Raw genomic sequence first — 19,601 nt, 5'->3', positions numbered from 1 at the left:
AGCAGCTCCTTTCAAACACAGCGAGCAGCTCCTTTCACACACAGCGAGCAGCTCCTTTCACACACAGCGAGCCTGAAAGGTTTTGGTGTATTCATCAGGATGAGGGAGAGTTATTTCAGTGATTAGTAACCCATCAGGCACACCTGACCTGATCAACACAACAAAGACAAAAGGCCTCGTGATGGTTTCAGTAAATACACAGTACTACAATACGTAATCATCATCATACTATAATTCTAACAATGTCTGTCTGTGTGTGTGTGTGTCTGTCAGAAACACTGCCGTAGCTCCTTAGTGCCTGCACCAATCACTCCCAATTTATTAGTCAATTACAAACGCACCCGGGCGCAGTACCCCCCACGGCCACAAGGGGGGGGGGGGGGGGGGGCAAATATCTCACAACGGGTAAGGACTAGTAAGCATAATGGAAGAAAGCTGCTTCTCCAGTTTTTATTGAATACATATATGGTCATGCATTATGTAGCAAGCCTGAGGTAGAGGATCGAACATCAAACAACAGGGACTGTGAAGTGGGCCGTCCCACACCCGCTGAGAGATTTATAAACAAGTAGGAGGACTAAAATCAATTGTGGTAAACACAGGGAGCCAGTGTATACTGGTCTGGAGCAATGTGTTCTCTCTCTTTTATTTGTTTTGTTTTGTTTTAGCAGTCTATAGCACATGGGCGGAGCTTGAGGGGGTTCAGGGGGTGCACTGCACCCCCTGGCAAAAAAAAAAAGTAAAAAAATAATATATATATATATATTTTTTAAACTTAACTTCTGACTGTAGTTTGTAATCATCTCTCTTATCATGATATGATGACTCGCTATATGGCTGTAGTGCATGTGTGTATGTGTGTGAGCTGCTGTACTACCTAAATAACTCATTTTTAGGGGCTTTATAATAAAATAAAGGTCAAAAAAATCGCGCGCGGGTGTCATTGGCCAAGCAGTCGCACCCCCAGGCGTCAAGTTCAAGCTCCGCCTATGCTATAGCAGCAGAGTTCTTTCTGTCTGTCTAAGCTGCAACCTTTCAGCAGACATTTTGGCAAGGACTATAAAAAGAACATATTGTAGTAGTGCAACCTACTTGAGTAAAAGTATGTATTAGATTTTAAGCATGTTAGGAATGGTTGTACTCTGGCAATAATACTGAGAAGAAAGCATCTCACTTTATTTATATATGATTTAAGAATTAAAATAACATTCCAAAATAACTAGGAGTGCAACAGTTAAATTAGATAATTGATTAAATTGATCATGAGAATGATTGATTGATTGATTGATTGATTGAATACAATCATTTTAAAAAGCAAGCTTGTAGATTGGCTATTTTTGCATTACACTGTTTTAATTATATACCGGTATGTTTTACTTCGTAGATTGCTTCTTGGTTATTCAGTGAATCAAAAAAGTGATCAATAGAAATAATTAATAAACTAACAAAATGATCAGTAGTTGCAAACCTACTTGATGGGACTGAGAATTCAAACCAGAGACTAAAATACAGTAACAACTTCTGTATCTGTTTTAATCAAGGAGGTCAGGTTGCCAAGTGTTTTATAGAGCTCATCCCATTTAGCTTTGGGGCCAACTAATACTATCTCTTGTCTTATCCTCATTTAATTTAATAACATTATCACTCGTCCATGTATTGATTACAGACAGACAGGCGGTCAGGGAGCTTAAGTCAAGCACAACCAAAACAGATGCCTTATTAACAGTGCACGTCTCACATCAACAAGCACCTTAGTGAGAGCTATGGTTCTCTGCTACGGTTAGCTCTGAGACCTATAATGAAATATTGTTCTCATTTAGAAAGTTTTTTACTTTGTTGAAATGTCCAACTTTTTCAAGTATCCTGCTTAGGAAGGGGAGGTTTAATTACTTAACTAATCTAATTTAGAATTCTTTAGAAGTTTCACATATACCGGTCGTCAGTTGGGAATGATGCCCGTCAATCAGACAGACTGACTTACTGATACAGAGATCTCCATGTATATAGGGGACTCTGAGAAAAGAGACAGATTTTTGCTTTCTATACAGCCGTTAATCAGAGTAGTGAGGCACAGTTATTGAGGAGTAGGGGCTTAGCTATCTCCAGGATGTCCAGGTTTGGGTCCAGGGACCTGCCCAAGCCCTCCAGCACCATGACGGCCAATACAACGGATGCAAAGTTACTCTCCAGCTTCACCTTGTGGGTGATGAGAAGGCCAAACACTCTGGAGAGTAAATCAGCAACTTGAATCTTTCCCAGTGAGAGGGTGTTTCTGAGGGCGTGGTTGACCAGCTTGGCCATCTCCCTCTTGAACCTGGGTACATCCTGACAGTCGTTGGCCCTGGCGTGATGCAGGAGTAGCTCTGCAACCCGTTCCCCTTGCCGTAGCACCACTGCGGTGAAGACGGCTCTGAGGTTGGCCAGGTCCCTCTCACTAAGCTGGGCCACCATGCCCGCGTCCAGCAGAACCAACTGCAGAGGTTCTGACTGCGGTCTGATGCTCACCACCACCGTGTCCCACAGGTCGGTCAGCGTTACCTTGCCCTGGGTATCACCTGGAATGCAAGCACCGCCGCTGGACGTGTCCCCTGCCCCGGGAACATCCCCTCGACGCTGGACCAGGATGTTTCCAGGGTGAAGGTCCCCGTGGACAAAGTTGTCCACAAACACCATCTTTAGCAAGATTTGCACTCCCATCCTGGCTATTCTCTGCCTCACGTCCCGTGGAAACCCAGGGCGCAGGTAGTTGGTTATGGGCTCACTATCTTCAAAGGTTTCCACTAAGATGGTCCTGGTGACAAATGGTTGCAACGGAGTGGGGAACTTCACGGAATCCACATCCTTAAAGTTCTCGGAAGCGCTCAATATTCCTTGCTTCAAAGCGGAGGTCAGTCTGCGCGGTCATGAGCTTTCCAAACTCCTCTACGATCTCTGGCAGACTGAGCCATTTAAGTCCAGGCAGACAGTGGAGCAACTGGCTGCCTGCTCTCATCAGCAGCAAGTCCATTTCCACCTGCCTCTTAACGCCTGGGTGGAGCACCTTGATGGCCACTGGTATGAAATGCTCCATGTCTGCGTGTTGACTCCCTGGGGGGTCCTCACATCCCTTCTTCCTCCAGAGGCCCCGCAGGGATCTGTCGACTCCCCAGAAACCAGGGATCTCCCAGGCCTCCAGTAGATCCTCCCCTCTCTCCATCTCCTTCAGGATTGACTGAAATGCACGATCTGCCACGCCGTCCACCCTGGCCGAGCCTCGGTACACCTGCGCCACACAGCCACAGCCCACCGGCTCCTTGCTCTCAAACACAAGCAGCTTCCTCCAGCCGTCACCGAACGCCCGGCAAAGGCGCCGCTCTGTGTGGTCCCAGGAGTGGGGGCGTGCCTTGGCGTGGAGCCTGGAGAAGCGCTCACAGAAGTCCTGGGAGAAGACGTCCCGCCGGCTGCTGGCCCATTGGCCCAGCTTGATGAAGGTAACGCCAGAGGTCTCCGTCAACCACAGCAGGGCATCCAGCCAGCAGGACGCCCAGCGAGAGGAGACCCAAGTCAGGGGGTAGAGGAGGAGAAGGGGGGCAAATCTGAGAAGCAGCACCAGTGCCCGGAGGCTGAGGCGCAAGCAGAAAACAAGTTTATCAACCTGGACTCGGGCTACACATTTCTTCCCTGTGGTCTGCGGTGTGTTAAGCGTTCCCTGGCACATGGCCATGCAGGGAGACACACTCAATGCACCCCAGCAAAACAATGTCATTTTAGGGATCCGGATTAGAATGTAGTGACGTTGGGATAAACATGTTCTTGGACTGTGGAGCAGTGTGAATCTTGTAAACGCTCTTGCTTTCTGAACAGTGAACCTCAGGCTGAAGATGGATCTGGCACTACAGGCAGCCATTGTTAAGTAACTGAAGCAAGTTGATCCTCATATTATGATCCTGATGTGTTGCTACAGTGTGTACTGAACACGCCTGTGACATCTAATGGCATTCAAGGACAGCCAAGCTAGCGCGGTTTTGTGTAATGTTAACATGTAGCGCGTTACGTAAGGTTACAACTATTACCTTCGCAGTGACGAATAATAAAAGTACTATTATGTCAGGTATATGACGTCAGGCATTGTCATACTTGGGCAACAGGACAGGTTCGTAGAGAATCCTCGAATTTGTTTGCATTTCCTATGAAAACGTGCATTTCCGATCAGTCAGTCCGTCCATCCTTCACCCCACGCCATATATGGTCATGCCTGGTGACATCACGTGACATCATCAGGGATAGAGATCCCTGATGTCATCAATATTAAGCCTATACAGTATATGGGAATGCCCTTATATGTAGATACCTGATGTCATCAATATTGGCCTCAATATTATACATCTGATCTCAAACCCTTAGATCTCCATATATGGAGCTGACCTGTTCTTCCCCATCCATCCCTCCTCTTCGATGTCTCCCTTTTGACTGATACCTGTCCATTCAAACTCCAGACGGGCCTGCCCCAAAGTTATTAGTGCAGCAGCGCCCGGCAGCCGGCGAAAACTAGAGTTCTCAACAGGCCCGAAATTTAAGGCCCGGCGCTAAATCCTGTACACCCAAGATACTGCCCCCGCTGCCACCCTTAGATCTCCATATATGGAGCTGACCTGTTCTGACATTCCATACGTGCTCCATATACAGTATGGCCAGAACAAAATTTATTCCATTTCAGTCAGACAACTCACGAATAGATTTAACCAATATTTATAATAGATTGAGAATACAAGTGTGCATCTAATATTTTATCTTGGCGTTCGGCTCTGCTACATTTTTCTCCCTGCTCAACACAATCAAACACCATCATTAAACATTAAGAGCAGGAAGGGGGCACGTGTGGCACAGTTGGTAGTGCTGTCGCCTCACAGCTAGAAGGTCCTGGGTTCGATTCCCGCTCGGGACGCTGTGGGTGCTGGCGGCGTGTTTCCTCCTCCGCGTCATCAGTGCCCATACCCGAAGGCGGGGTTGGCGAAAGGGCCTTTCTGTGTGGAGTTTGCATGTTCTCCCCGTGTCCCCTAGGGTAGGTACCCTCACAAAAAACATGCAGTAATCCTGGTCACTAAACTGCCTCCCCCTGGCCAGCCGGGGCGCCTGAGGGAGGGGAAAGGAACTGGTTGGAATAACGTGTTCCTTCCATGCGCTACGTCGAACCAGGGAAACTCCCCCCTGTCAGGTGTAAAGGAGCAACTTGGACACTCAAGCATGAGTTCAAGTCCGTTGCTCTCCCCTTGTCCCCATATTTGGGGACTAGGTTGGTGGAGGGTGTGTAGAGCCCAGGATAACAATAGATGATTGACACAGGGGTGAAAAATGGGTTACATGTGGGTCTTGCACACACTGAATACACCCACATAGTAATGCAGAATATTAACCCCTTGAGTATATGAATGCGCCCTTGAGCCCAGCATGAAACCCCTCGAGTATATCTTATGTATCATATGTTGATCTGACAGCACGCCCATGCCAAAGCGCCAGCGCTCGCCTAGCAGTCTGTCTTCACCCAGGAGGATGCTCAGGGCGTCTTACTGGTAATAATATCCAAGTTCAAAAGCATGCTTCAAAATAAACCATTTCAAGCACGGAAAGCCTATATATTGTGCTGACAGGGGTCCTCCAGCACCAACAATAACAGATCTACAAGTCACTGAACGTCCACTGCTCCAGACTCTGTCACTCTCTGCCTCTGAGCAAGTTGCCTTGCTCAGAGGCACAGACAGCTTTTCCATACTATTATATTATTACCATAGTACTATAATATTACCATAATACTATATTTCTTTCCATAATACATGACCTATACATGTATATGTCAAATGGATTAAACGTTAAAAAGCTTGAGAGCATTGTGTGCAAATGTGTGTGATAAAAGAGTATTTCGGGGGAGGGGTTAGCAGAGACAGAAAAATATGATCAATAATACATATATTCATGCAATTTCAATGTGCTAGACAAGAGAAAGGGTGCAGAAAATGACTGTCTACACGCAAACTGTGCAGGAGCCATTTACAGAGGGAATGATATGATGTAACAAGCAGGACTTTATTCACTATACACTTTTAAAAATTACTTTTTATCAATGGGGGAGAGTATCAAGTTTATAAATGTGTAACTGTGGTGAAAACGGGACAATTTGGACGTTTAAAACCAGGGCATTTTAATGTTTTACAGTTATTTGTCTGCAGTGGCGTGCACAGACATTTAGAGGGGCAGGTGCTCAAGTGAAAAAAGGGCACCTTGTGCAGTGCGTGGAACCGGCCGGTTGCCTTAATAGTGTGAGATTTAAAGATTTTGTGGCATAAATAATATATTAGAAGCCTTTTTTTAGCAAGAATTGATCAATGTCACCATGGTCCACATACTGTACACTGTACAAAAAATGGCACAAACCCTCAAAGCTGTCCATCGCCCCTCAAAAAACATAAACAGACATACAAGCTAACTGTTTGCTGAACACACTGCTGTGTATGTGAACACAGTCATCGGCTTCCCTTGATTGGCCAACACAACAGATCGGCTCTGTTGCTCGTCCAAACTCACTCTGCTGGACATTGGCTGTTCACAGACGGCCACGCGGACGGACAGGGGCGGAAACATAATCCCTGTCCCCGGCTGATCCGACCTGGCGGAGATAATGACTTCTGCGTAACAAAGGACACTGTAAAAAGGAACCCTCAAATGGAAGGAAATTATGCCAAATTAGGCCACTCAATTACTGCCATGCAGGTTAAATATATACAGTAAGTACTGTATGTGCTCGCTGACGCATGATTCTGTACAGCATGTACATTGCACGTTGATAGTTGTGTGTGCCAACAGCACAGCCAGAGATACTGTACAGAGATATGCCATTAGCAGAGAGTTTTGATAAGAGAGATGAGAGGGTCAGCCATTATTCATCCCCTTCTTTTCGCCGTGCCGCTCCATATTAGCCGAGCGCCGTGCTTATATAATTGTGCTTGGAAGAGAGTGTTTTCTGGCAAGGCCTGTGTCCGTGCGCCGCGCTGATTATCACGGTCAAATGGCAGCAACATGGCAGTGCCAGTATGCTCGTATGTAAGTCCAGAGAGGAGAAATGGTCTTTATAGTCGTCTCCCGGCAACACAACACCCCCCCCCCCCCCCCCTCTCGCTCTCTATTCTCCGTTGATCGTTTTCGACCGCTTATAGTCATCGTATGCATGGATTAACTCGGAGCCAGCGTTGGGCACACACTGGCAGCAATCTTCTCACTTTGGACTCTAGCATGTTTTCATGCTGGCGAGGAGATTTGCTCTCCTCACGGGCCAGTTAAAACATTTAGATGAGTAACACAGAAGACATGCTTTATGACTACCAGACACCCGTTGCCAGCGCCGCTTATGCACTCCTTGGCTTATTCAAACAGATGCTTTATACGGGGGAACGGAGACCAAAGCTAACAATCCGGGGACGCTTTAAGATGTGCTTCACATTATATTTGCGTGTTTGTTGTGCATCTTAAATGAGACTCTAAGTGGATAGTTTCGCCGGGAGAAATCACACAGCACAAATTGGCTCAACACTCGGCAACTGCCTAAAGATAGCTTCTCTCTCTCTCTCTCTCTCCGAGGTGCATTTCACTGCTCTCCGGGGGAAGTGCCAGTTTTCTTGCCGTATAACTCTCGTTCTGTGGTTTGTCGAACTCTCAGTTTCTCAAGTCGGTGCCAGACGGAGGACTTTTAAAGCTTTTTGTCTCAGTGACCGAGGGGACACTTGCTCGCCTTGTCGGGCGCTGCACACAGATCTGCATCTTCTGTGCTTGGCGGCAGTTGCGGAAAGAAGTACTCTGAATATAAATACCGCAATATAAATATTCTCTTATAAAAGTAAAAGGCCGCCCAGGCGGTGGCGTAACCGTCTGGGCACCCGACTGGTAATCCAGTCGCAGTGTGCCGCGGGTTCGACTCCCGAGCCCGACACGGCCTTTACTGCATGTCTTCCCCCATCTCTCTCCCGTTTCCTGTCAGCCTACTGTCTGTCCCTTCAAAAACTAATAAAAGGCGTAAGCCGCAAAAAAATATATTAAAAAAAAAAAAAAAAAAGTAAAAGGCCTATATTTTATATATATATATATATATATATATATATTATATATTATATATTATTATTATTCTTTTTAAGAATAAGAGTATTGGTATCACTATTAATATATACTTACATTACCAAGGTAAAAGTAAAAAGTCTCCTTCTTTTAGCCGACCTACAAGCTTACATGAAAGTGAACCTTGAACATGCAACACATTGGAGCACTTCACCCATGCTCAACATATCTTCCTCACTAATGCTCATTATAATATGGCATGTTTGTCTATTAAGTCTGTATGTGTCTCAGAGAAGGACTGTTCAGGAAACCAGGCAGGTTTGGTCATTTGAAACAAATGTTTTCATTTCATGTGTTATTAATGCGAGAACAATGGCTTCTATTGCAGCATGCTAACTTTCCAGGAATAGAAAACCTGCAGTTTCTATTCCACATCGGTGATGTCACTCGTATAGGCTAGCCTGGATCCAGCCCAAAGACCCACAGTCTGATAATCAGGCTAGGTATAGGCAGGTCTCTGAACTGTCCACAGCCCTCCTCTGGTGTCACGGAATTCTGGATCAATCAGCAACTGATGAGGCAATAGGAGTTGAGACAATGTTTTAGGTGGAGCTGGTTGTGCTTTAATGTACAATAATATGATATCATGGGGAGAAGTACAATAACACTCATTTGGTGGTACGGTACTTCTGTCAGGAACACAGTGCTCAGACCAGAGTTATACTGTTGTAGCTGCTGAACCATAACAAGATAGGCTGTACCAAAACAATCTGTTCATCATCTAGGCTCTTATAAAGCTACCACATATCACAATGTATTCTAGTATATGTGATGGTAAAATATAAAGGTTAGATATAAGCAACCATAATAACAATATAGTATGATTAATAATTCTTCCGCACTAACAAAGGTGTCAAATATTTGGAGTAAAAAGTACAGTATTTGTAAATGTATCTAGCTCAAATTGGCGGTAGTTTACCTATGGTGACCTTCAGGAGGGATCTGTATTTTTTATTTATTTTAATTTTTTTACCTGCCTTTTGTACGAGGAAAAACATTGTTCAGTGAGATTTAATTGAGCCTCTCTCGCACTCCCTCTCTCTTTCTATCACACACGCACACGCACACACACACACACACACACACACACACACACTACACTCACTCTCCCTCCCTCCTTCTGTTGTTATTTGCATTAGGAATCAGCATGCTCATTCCTCCTGAGGCCATCCCCAGAGGGAAGATCTATGAGATTTACCTCACTGCTCAGCGCAAGGAAGATTTAAGGTGGGTCTCTTTAACACCGCCTAACTGGCAGTCTTCCCTGGAAGCCGCCAGGCTGTTTGTTCTGATGCTCTCGCTAGTACATTAGGAAAGGCCTAAGGTGTGTGTGTGCGTGTGTGTGCGTGTGCGTGTGCAGTGCTACAGCGTTGTGGCAGCCAGGAGGGAATGTAAATAAATAACATAGCCTTTTTTGCACTATTTAAGTCATCACCACTTGGTTGAAGTCACCTCAGCAGGCCTTTATTTAGAATTTTCCTCATTTATTCATTTATTTTGTTCTTCCATCGCATTACTGTAGGGGTGCAACTCATAGAGCTATATATAAACTAGAGAGCGGACCAACCCGCCCCCAGCTATTCATTTCAATGGAAGTTGCTCAGTTTTTCTCGATTTGGGTAGCAGAATTTGGTGCCCAAAATGCAGAAGTGCTAACCTCCATGAATACGCCTGAATCGATTCATGCTCTGTTTTTAGTTTTTTGGGTTTTCTTTTTGTGGTGCAAGGAACAGCAATGTCCGTGTTCACCTATGTGTTGGCATGTTTCCATGGCATGAAAAGCTTTGAGAAAACAGCCCTGCTCCGTCTCCCTCCTGTACCTCCATTAACCACTCATTCACCTCATGCCCCCTTGTTGCCACTGATTCCGTTTGCCCCTCCACAGGTTACCCTTGGCGGGCTGCCAGACGCTGCTGAGCCCCATCGTGAGCTGTGGGCCTCCAGGGGTGGTCCTGACCCGGCCCGTCATCCTCAGCATGGACCACTGCTGCGACGCCTGCCCGGAGAACTGGGCCGTGCGGCTCAAGAAGCAGAGCTACGAGGGCGCGTGGGAGGTGAGGCGGCCGCGGGACCTCTAGTGGCTACATGTGTCACACTTACTTTGACCATTAACCCATTCTGGACGGGAAGCATCATGTTATACTTTAGCTATGGATAGCAGCCAAATCCAGATAATTCTGGGGGTCCTTGAAATGAAAAAGGTTGAGCACCACTGACATAGAAACATAGTTTTTTCAGAAAATGGGTTAATGGTCAAACAAATAATTGCCTATTTAACGATTTCATTGTGTTCTTCGGGCATTGAACATTATTATGTTCATTATGATCATTATGGATCATGGTGAATACAAATGTGATTTATATTTGCCTTTTTAGGCTTCATAAAAATTTGCACAGGGCAGATATGACAAATAACTTCAAGGGATGTTTCAAAACATTTAGGGTCATTTCATGTGTCAATTTAACAAAGTTGCAGACGATCAGAAATCAGCAGAGTGAGCAATGTTTGCGCTACTCTATGCCGAATTGAAGTGGACTCAGACCCAGACTTTTTTTTCCTCCCTGGAAATAAAAACGTCTGGGTTTCCGAGTCTATTTCATCGTCTACTCAGGCTTTTGTGAACACCCCAGACAGTTTTTAAGTTGCTTGATTCAGTATTTAGATATTTGATATTCATTTTAGATGCCACGTCCCCTTCCTATACAAACCCATTGTAAGTTAATTCAAACTCCATTTTAACCATGGTCGATTCATCAAACACCCATCCTTGGTTCTGGTGACTGATACTGTCCTTCTAATACGTGAGGGGCCATGTTCTTTTTGTTTGTTTTTTTTATATTTTTCGGAACAAACAAGGATCGTTAAGATAATTATGGAGATAAGAGTTTCTGCCCAATTGCAGGACTGCTTGTACTTGGCTTACTACCCCAAAGCAGAGCACTTGACTCACCCCACTGCTTTTTTTTCAAAGGGAAAGGCTGAACTTTCAGGACTTTTGCTTGGAACTCCAACATAAAAGAAAGCAAAGCCGTTGCAGAACGCAGCCAGCGGACGTGCTTTGGATTGAAGTGGTGATTGTAGCCCAGCTCACGTCAAAACTCTAAATGGCTTTTATGAGACCGGCAGTGTGGTTTGTTCCTGTTGGGATGGAACAAAAGGCTTGCATGCACTGCCTGGTCTCCGGCTGAGTTGCTAAGCAACGTGTTTTATTTTTCTACGAAATCGGTCGCATTTTGTTGGTTCTCCGGGCAAATTACTGTTCCTCCTCCCCGCAGCTCTCCCCTGAGTGCTCCTTGACCCATCTGTGAACGTTGTTACGTTGCCTCCAATTAACTGACTTCTCCCAGTTTGCCGTCTCTCTATGAAAATATACTGTACATGAAACAGTTGCAGAAGTGCACGGCGGTTCCACTCGGATATGGGTTAGAAGTTAGAACCATGCATGATTATTTAGTTTGGTTTGTTTTTGTACAGCAGTATGCCTTAAATCATTGGTGGAAAGTAAACAGTATATTTACTCACTCAGTACTGTACTTTTCATGTATACTTCTACTTTAGAGATTATTAGATCAGATTATTATTATTATTATAAGTAATAATTTCGCCCAGTCTCTTTCGCCGTGACAGCCAACCCGCCATTTGATGTTTATGCAAAAAAACATCAAATCTGTGCCTGTTTTGCTGGGACCAGATTACACAAATGACCATATTTCTTACGTCATCATTGAGAGCTAGTCATACGTATACTATATACATAATCAGTAAAAATAGAATAGCAAATTGTGCCTGATCTGCTGGGACCAGAGTACGTGGTGTGTATATGTATGACTAGCTCTCAATGATGACGTAAAAAATATGGTCATTTGTGTAATCTGGTCCCAGCAAACCAGGCACAGATTTGATGTTTTTTTGCATAAACATAAAATGGCGGGTTGGCTGTCACGGTTTTTGGCGCAAAGTAAACACAGTATACCGCTAATCAACTTTCAACTACATACTCTATATAGTATATGTATATGTATACGTATGTCTTACGTCATCATTTAGAGCTAGTCATACGTATACTATATACATAACCAGTAAAAATAAAATAGCAAATTGTGCCTGATCTGCTGGGACCAGAGTACGTGGTGTGTATATGTATGACTAGCTCTCAATGATGACGTAAGAAATATGGTCATTTGTGTAATCTGGTCCCAGCAAACCAGGCACAGATTTGATGTTTTTTTGCATAAACATAAAATGGCGGGTTGGCTGTCACGGTTTTTGGCGCAAAGTAACCACAGTATACCGCTAATCAACTTACAACTACATACTCTATATAGTATATTATATATATACGTATGTCTTACGTCATCATTTAGAGCTAGTCATACGTATACTATATACATAACCAGTTGGATCTAATAGCTTTTACTGAAACACACTTAAAGAAAAATAATAACATTACTTTTAAATTAAAAACAATGAACACGAATTACAATACAATCAGGAATGACAGAGAAAAAGATATAGGTGGCCAAGGTGGGGGAGTTATGTTTGCTATAAAAGAAGATATTTCCATTGAAATAATTCAAAATGAAATCAGGATATTAGAAAAAGTAGAACACGTATGTATACATGTAAAAGATAAAGATCTATATATCATTCTTATGTACAGATCACCTAAAACAGACCTTTCGAAATTAAACACATTTCTCGAAAACATGGTAAAGTATCTATCATCTCCGACTTCTGCAATTATGATAATAGGAGATTTCAATGAAGACCATAATACTGAGAAAGATAGAAGTATAAAGATTAGGCTTTAAACAATTAAATACAAATCCAAGTATTTTAGATCATGTATATTTTAACAAATGTGAAAGTATTATTACAGAAATTGAAGTTAGAGACACATATTACTCTGATCATGATTTAGTATTAATATCACTATAGTCCAAGATGAAATACATTGAAAACAATTGACAATTTACAATAAGTAATACAATAATTATACTGTATAATATATTTTAATTCAGTTTATATACATTTTTTTTCATCACATATCAATGATTTATTTTTCTAAAACTGTATTTCTTATATAGATAGAAACTTGAACCATACTTTTTTTTTTTTTTTAAGATATTTTTTTGCGGCTTACGCCTTTTATTGATTTTTGAAGGGACAGACAGTAGGCTGACAGGAAACGGGAGAGAGATGGGGGGATGACATGCAGTAAAGGCCGTGTCGGGTCCGGGAGTCGAACCCGCGGCACACTGCGACTGGATTACCAGTCCGGTGCCCAGACCGTTACGCTACGGCCTGGGCCACTTGAACCATACTTAATAATACTAGGTGTTTACATGCATAAAGTAGATAGGTAGCAAATAGTTACACCTAATAATTAGACATTTCAAACGTTCCTTCACAGAGATATTGAGATTCCACCGTTTACAGAATAATTATACTGTATAAGATATTTTAATTCAGTTTATATACCTTTTTTTTCATCACATATCAATGATTTATTTTTCTTTAAAAAACTAAAAAGGGATCCAGAATATATCTACATCGATAAAACTGTATTTCTTATATAGATAGAAACTTGAACCATACTTAATAATACTAGGTGTTTATATGCATAAAGTAGGTAGGTAGCAAATAGTTACACCTAATGATTATACATTTCAAACGTTCCTTCACAGAGATACTGAGATTTAACAGTTTACATCGGTCGAAAGTACTTGCTTGCGCACTAGTTGGCCATTTATGGCCTACTAGTGTGCAACAAGCAAGTATGCACTCGACAGAGTGCAGTTCTAGTTATTGTCTCCACCAGGCCGAAGGCATGTGGGGAGAGTATGTTTTGCACTCCGTCCGTCCGTGTGTCCGTCCGTGTGTCCGTCCGTCCGTCCGTCCGTGTGTCCGTGAGCAGCTAATCTCGGCCACCGTTAACCCGGTCGATGCCACATTTTGCACACACACTCCCTGGATGCCAACGATGAACCTCTGCCCCAAACTTTCCAGAACGGCCTGTTATAGCGCCACCAGGAGGCCGCTTTGTGCAAAACAAGTTTTTGCACAGTACACCTACAGATTTTGTCCAAACATAACGCAAATTGGTACACAGTCTCTCTAGAGCCATTCAACGAAACCGGTCTTTCAGATTTATCAGACTCCATCCTGATTGGTTAAGATTGGCTTCCAAAGTTCACAGGAGTGCTCAGTTTCAAACAAAATGCTGCAAATCATGAACACATCGCGTGATTTCCGTGAAATTGTGCACCCACATTCCCACTAGGCCGAGGACGAAATGCCACATGAACAATTTCAACTCAGCCTCAAGGTGGCGCTATAACTGGCCGAAAAGTGTTTTTACCTCTAACTGCACGGATCTGTGGATAACTTTGTATGCCAACTCCCTAGAGGCCAAGGAAAAACCTTTGCCTGGAATTTTTCACATCTGCTCTTTATAGCGCCACCAGGAGGCCGACATATGTAAAACACATTTTCTATTACTCCTTCAGATTTTATCCAAATTTCACGCAAATCGGTATACACTATCTCCATAGTCATGTGATCAACACGGAGCACCACCATTTCCCATCTTCCATCCTGATTGGCTAAGATTGGCTTCCAAAGCTCACACGATTCGTCCATTTCGAAAAAAGACCACAAATCACAAACAGTGTGCAATTTCCGTTAAATTATACATGCACATTTTCACTAGGCCGAGGACGACATGCCACAATTTTTTCCTCAAAATCAGCCTCACGGTGGCGCTATAACAGGCCAATTCCTGTTTTTAGCTATAACTGCATCGATCTGTATACAACTTATGTATGCACACATGGAAAAACATTGTACCTGCATCCCTCCAACACGAACCTCCGGCCCAAATCTTCCTCAACAGCCTGTTATAGCGCCACCATGAGGCCACAACCTGACCTGCCCTGGTGGAGACCTGTGCCGATTGGCACTTTGTCTAGTTATTATTATTATTATTATTATTATACATTAACCAATAATAATAAGACCAATGTTATACTTACTGGTATTAGGCTATTTTAGTAGTAGTAGTAGTAGTAAAAAAAAAAAACATTCTTTCCTTTTCTTTAAAGTTTTTTTTATATTTATATACTGTATAGTATATTTTGATGCCAAAACCTTTGTACCTTAATTATTTTGTTTACTATTTAAGTACTTCTTCCACCACTGCTGTGAACGCCTGCACACTCACGCACACAACGCATGACGACACACACACATACCGCATACAACTAAACACACTCACGCACACAACGCATGACGACACACACACATACCGCATACAACTAAACACACTCACGCACACAACGCATGACGACAAACACACATATCGTATACAACTAAACACCCATACCCGCAATCCGGAGAGATTGGAAAGGGCTTGGGAGTGAGAGTAGGTCCTCTTTCATGTTCGATATTGTGCATAAATAATTCAGCCTGGCTGCGTGTGGTGGTGGTGGTAGGGTGTCTGTGGGATGGATTGGCCCTGTCTGAGGCAGAGGTTAGACCAGCACTTTTAATCATCGGCCTTGGCCCAAATATAGCCCAGCAGCCACCACAAGACCAGGACAGGGCCCGGTGTACAGATGAGCATTGATGGAAGCACTACTCCCAATTCTTTACAGAAGTAAAGAAGTACCTACCAATGCCGCAATGTAGAAATAAGTATTCATAATTTACTACTAGTTCATTTAAATATCCGCATTCCTAAACCAATAATTTGATGACGCAGAGTGTATGAAGCAGTGTATACGGTAGGGGTCTCGCCCCATTACTAACCCTGTCCCTAACCCTAACCGCACGCAAGGCTGCGTTGTCGGACTAATGCGGAGTCTGAATTATGAACGGATCCCATCCGATATGAGACTCAAAGAGTCTCATTTAAGTCTCCTACCATATACCGGATACAATGCTCCATGGTGTGGGTAATTGATAAGAAAATAAGTAATTTTTTGGGTGAAATTAAACTATTAAAAGTATATTTAAGGCTGAAGTGGTTCCTGGATGATGAAGTACTAAAAGTAAAGTTTTCAAGTAATTGTAGTGTAGTAAAAGTGCAGTACATGTTTGCCTCTGAGATGTAGTGGATTATAGTATAAAGTATTGGAAAAAATGGAAATACTTAAGTAAAAAAACGTAATTACAGCACTTGAGTAAATGTACTAGTTACTTTCCACCACTGGAAGTGAGCCAACACAAACGATCACGGTGGAAGTTGAAGAGGCAGAGAGAAAATGGAGAAGTAGATTTTTGCGAAACACAATGATGAGAGGTACGAGGGGATATTGGAAACGAGAGTGGTTACGATAAGGAAATAGTCGAAAGACAGATGTAAAGATAGAGAATGAGGGGGCATTGTGGAGGAGAGGAGAGGATGAAGTGTGTGTGTGTGTGTGTGTGTGTGTGTGTGTGTGTGTGTGTGTGTGTGTGTGTGTGTGTGTGTGTGTGTGTGTGTGTGTGTGTGTGTGTGTGTGTGTGTGTGTGTGTGTGTGTGTGTGTGTGTGTGTGTGTGTGTGTGTGGATATTGAGCGGCAGAGTAATTGAGCCACATCACGCTGTAGCTGCAGTCACCGAAATATTAAGAAGATGAAAAAGTGACACTGGGCTTGCGGTTGCATAGGAAATGAATGGTGTCGATACTAATTCCATGGAAGTGAACTGTGTCTGGTTGAATCGATGGTGGAGGGAGGGAGGGGGGCATTCTGGCGGAAGTGCTCGCCGGGGTGCTTGGCAGGAGGCAGCGCTCTCTTCAGCGTGATTGGCTAATAGGAAGAGTCAGTTAACTGGCATGATGGCATTTTAGAAGAAAATGTTGTCACCTCGGGTCCCCAATTTATCCCCGTCAAATTAGACTGGCGGAGGGAGCGTCGTCAAAAATGATCTGATAAAATTGTCTCTTGCGGTGACGGGAAGCGATGCTGAGTCAGTCTGCTTTTCTGGCTGATGCATGGGCTGACACGGATGCTGCGCTCTGTGTTCTTTTTGCAAGACAACAGTGTGAGATGTGCGGCAGCACGCATGCCATGATCTAATCCATCTTTCATCTCTTGTTGGCCAATTAAAGAGCTCGCTAGTTGCACTGCAATGCAAAACAACAGACCTCAGCTGTTTTCCAAACTGGGTGCCCGGGGGCGGGGCCCACTCCTCCATTGAGACATTTATGGCTCTATCTTGGGCGAGCCTTACCTTTTATCCCTAAATTCTTTGCTGTGTTTTACTCTCTTGAAAAACATTTTAAAATAGTTCAACTAACCGATCTACATCGACACGTTGTGAGCTTGTAGATCGGCTATTGAACTTTTTCAAAATAGTAAAAAGTGGCAAATAAGTTTATAGAGATGTAGCACTTAGACTCTGGTTTCGGGTAGACCAACTCTCAAGTTCATGATTACAATCCGACCATCTCTACCCTCCCTTCGTCCGTGCCACTCATAGCCAGTTCTTCATTAAAGACAGAGGTTCTTTACTCTGGAATACACACATACTCCTCATCTTCACTCAGTAACTTTAAACATAGATTGAGGGCCATCCTGATGAGTCAAGCCTCTCCACTCAGGCACGGACTGGCACCGAATATCGGCTCTGGCATTTGTGGTCCTCACCGGCCCAAAGACGTCCACAAGGTGGTCCAAAGACGCCATTATGTCTTCTGGCATCTGCCAGAAGCGCCAGACCGTCCAATCCAGGCCTGTCTCCACTTGCTCCTACCATATAATGTAGCTTTACTCTGCATACACAGACACGCATACATACTGGACACGCATGCATACTGTACACACACACATGCACACACACACACACACACACACACACACTCACGCACCCACACGTTCAACTGCACACACGTGTATTGTTGTTTGTCATACCTTATGTTTGTTCTTTCAATTCTACTTGTTTATTGTTTCGTTTCTCACCTGCACTTATTTTCTGTCTTTTAATAATGTTACGTTTTTGGTACTGTTTTTATTGTGCGAAAAACTAAGACACCTACAGTCTGGTTGACAAATATCCCTGCCTGAAGCTCATAAAGTGTAACGTGGGTATAAGACATTATAAAACGTGATAGATGTCAGCTTTAAGAGCCAAAGTGATTTGATAATCAAAGCTTGTAGTTCCCCTCTCTCTCTCGCTCTCGCTCTCTCTCTCTCTCTCTCTCTCTCTCTCTCTCTCTCTCTCTCTCTCTCTCTCTCTCTCTCTCTCTCTCTCTCTCCTTTGTTAAAGGGACACTTCACCCTTTTTGCAAAAAATATATGTTAATGATGTTTAGAAGCTTTAGAACACTTTCCTGGGGGTCTTTATGTGTGTAATATGTGGTTTTAGATATTTTAGATTGTAGCAGTGAGCCCAGTGTCTCTGATGTCATTGACACTGGGCTCACTTCCTTCCTGGACTACAATTCCCATAATACTTTGGTGCACTGCTCCTCCTTGTGGATAGGGCAGGTCTGTCTTACTGAGACCACATGTCGTCCAAGGAAGCTCTTAGAAGGAAGTGAAGTGGTCACGTGACTGGGCTGCGCCATGACACTTTCATGGACACTTTCATGGGAGCCAAACTCACACCGGTAGTGCAATGAATACATGGCAGTGAATGGAGCCGGCTGGACCAGCTCGTAACAAACATTATACATGAACGATTGCGAGCTTTGTCATATAATTCGTTTCAGGAATATGAAAGAAGACATAAGTGATATCACACGTTTTTTCCGAGTGGTTGTTTTTCGACTTAATAACTATTTATTTTTATTGACGTATTTATAGAAGAGCACATAGTAAGTTTTCTGCCTTTTCCAGAAGCGATCACTTTACAAAAGGTCTCAGTCATTCATAAATAATGTTTGTTCATGAGCTGGTCACTGAGCTCTCATTGGCTCCAGTGCATTCTGCCGAACTTCCGGGTGTAGTTTGGCTCCCGTGAAAGTGTCCATGAAAGTGTCATGGCGCAGCCCAGTCACGTGACCACTTCACTTCCTTCTAAGAGCTTCCTTGATGTAGTCCAGGAAGTAAGTGATCCCAGTGTCCATGACATCAGAGACACTGGGCTCACTGCTACAATCTATAATATCTAAAACCACATATTACACACATAAAGACCCCCAGGAAAGTGTTCTAAAGCTCCTAAATGTCATTACCATATATTTTTTTGCAAAAAGGGTGAAGTGTCCCTTTAACAAATTCAGAAGGCTGACGGAAATCCCTCACATTCAATATTTACTGTATTACCATTCCTCTTTATTTCTCTGTAGGACCATCCTTTCTTGCCAGGAATCTATCGGAGTCTGCTTTCATGTCAATGGAGCACCTCGTTCATGCATTATTTAGCCGATTGATGGGGTGTTGTGAGCTCGCAAAACCGGCTATTCTTTGCTATGTTTTTATTTTCTTCGTTTATTTTTTTTAATACATTGTTTGAGACTTGAAAGATTTTGAAA

The 19,601-nt window shown here is 43.4% G+C and overlaps 2 protein-coding genes across 3 annotated transcripts in view; one reads left to right on the top strand and one right to left on the bottom strand.

Moving 5' to 3' along the window:
• Positions 1 to 19,601, top strand: part of unc5a (unc-5 netrin receptor A) — a 278,720-nt gene that overhangs the window by 231,561 nt on the left and 27,558 nt on the right. For both annotated transcript variants that reach the window (XM_083785438.1, XM_083785437.1), the window contains exons 11-12: positions 9,279 to 9,366; positions 10,025 to 10,193. In XM_083785438.1, coding sequence (XP_083641564.1) covers positions 9,279 to 9,366; positions 10,025 to 10,193 — 257 coding nt within the window. The remainder of the gene's footprint in view (positions 1 to 9,278; positions 9,367 to 10,024; positions 10,194 to 19,601) is intronic.
• On the bottom strand, positions 2,056 to 3,703 carry LOC310873229 (putative aarF domain-containing protein kinase 2; the record flags this gene model as incomplete). Its single annotated transcript, XM_083785564.1, is given in 2 exon segments — positions 2,056 to 2,854; positions 2,856 to 3,703. Coding segments are annotated over 2 exon segments (1,647 nt in total).

This window comes from Protomyctophum parallelum (assembly GCF_964188405.1).
Source record: "Protomyctophum parallelum genome assembly, chromosome: 16".
NCBI lineage: Eukaryota > Metazoa > Chordata > Actinopteri > Myctophiformes > Myctophidae > Protomyctophum > Protomyctophum parallelum.
This window is presented reverse-complemented; position numbering and strand designations above follow the sequence as displayed.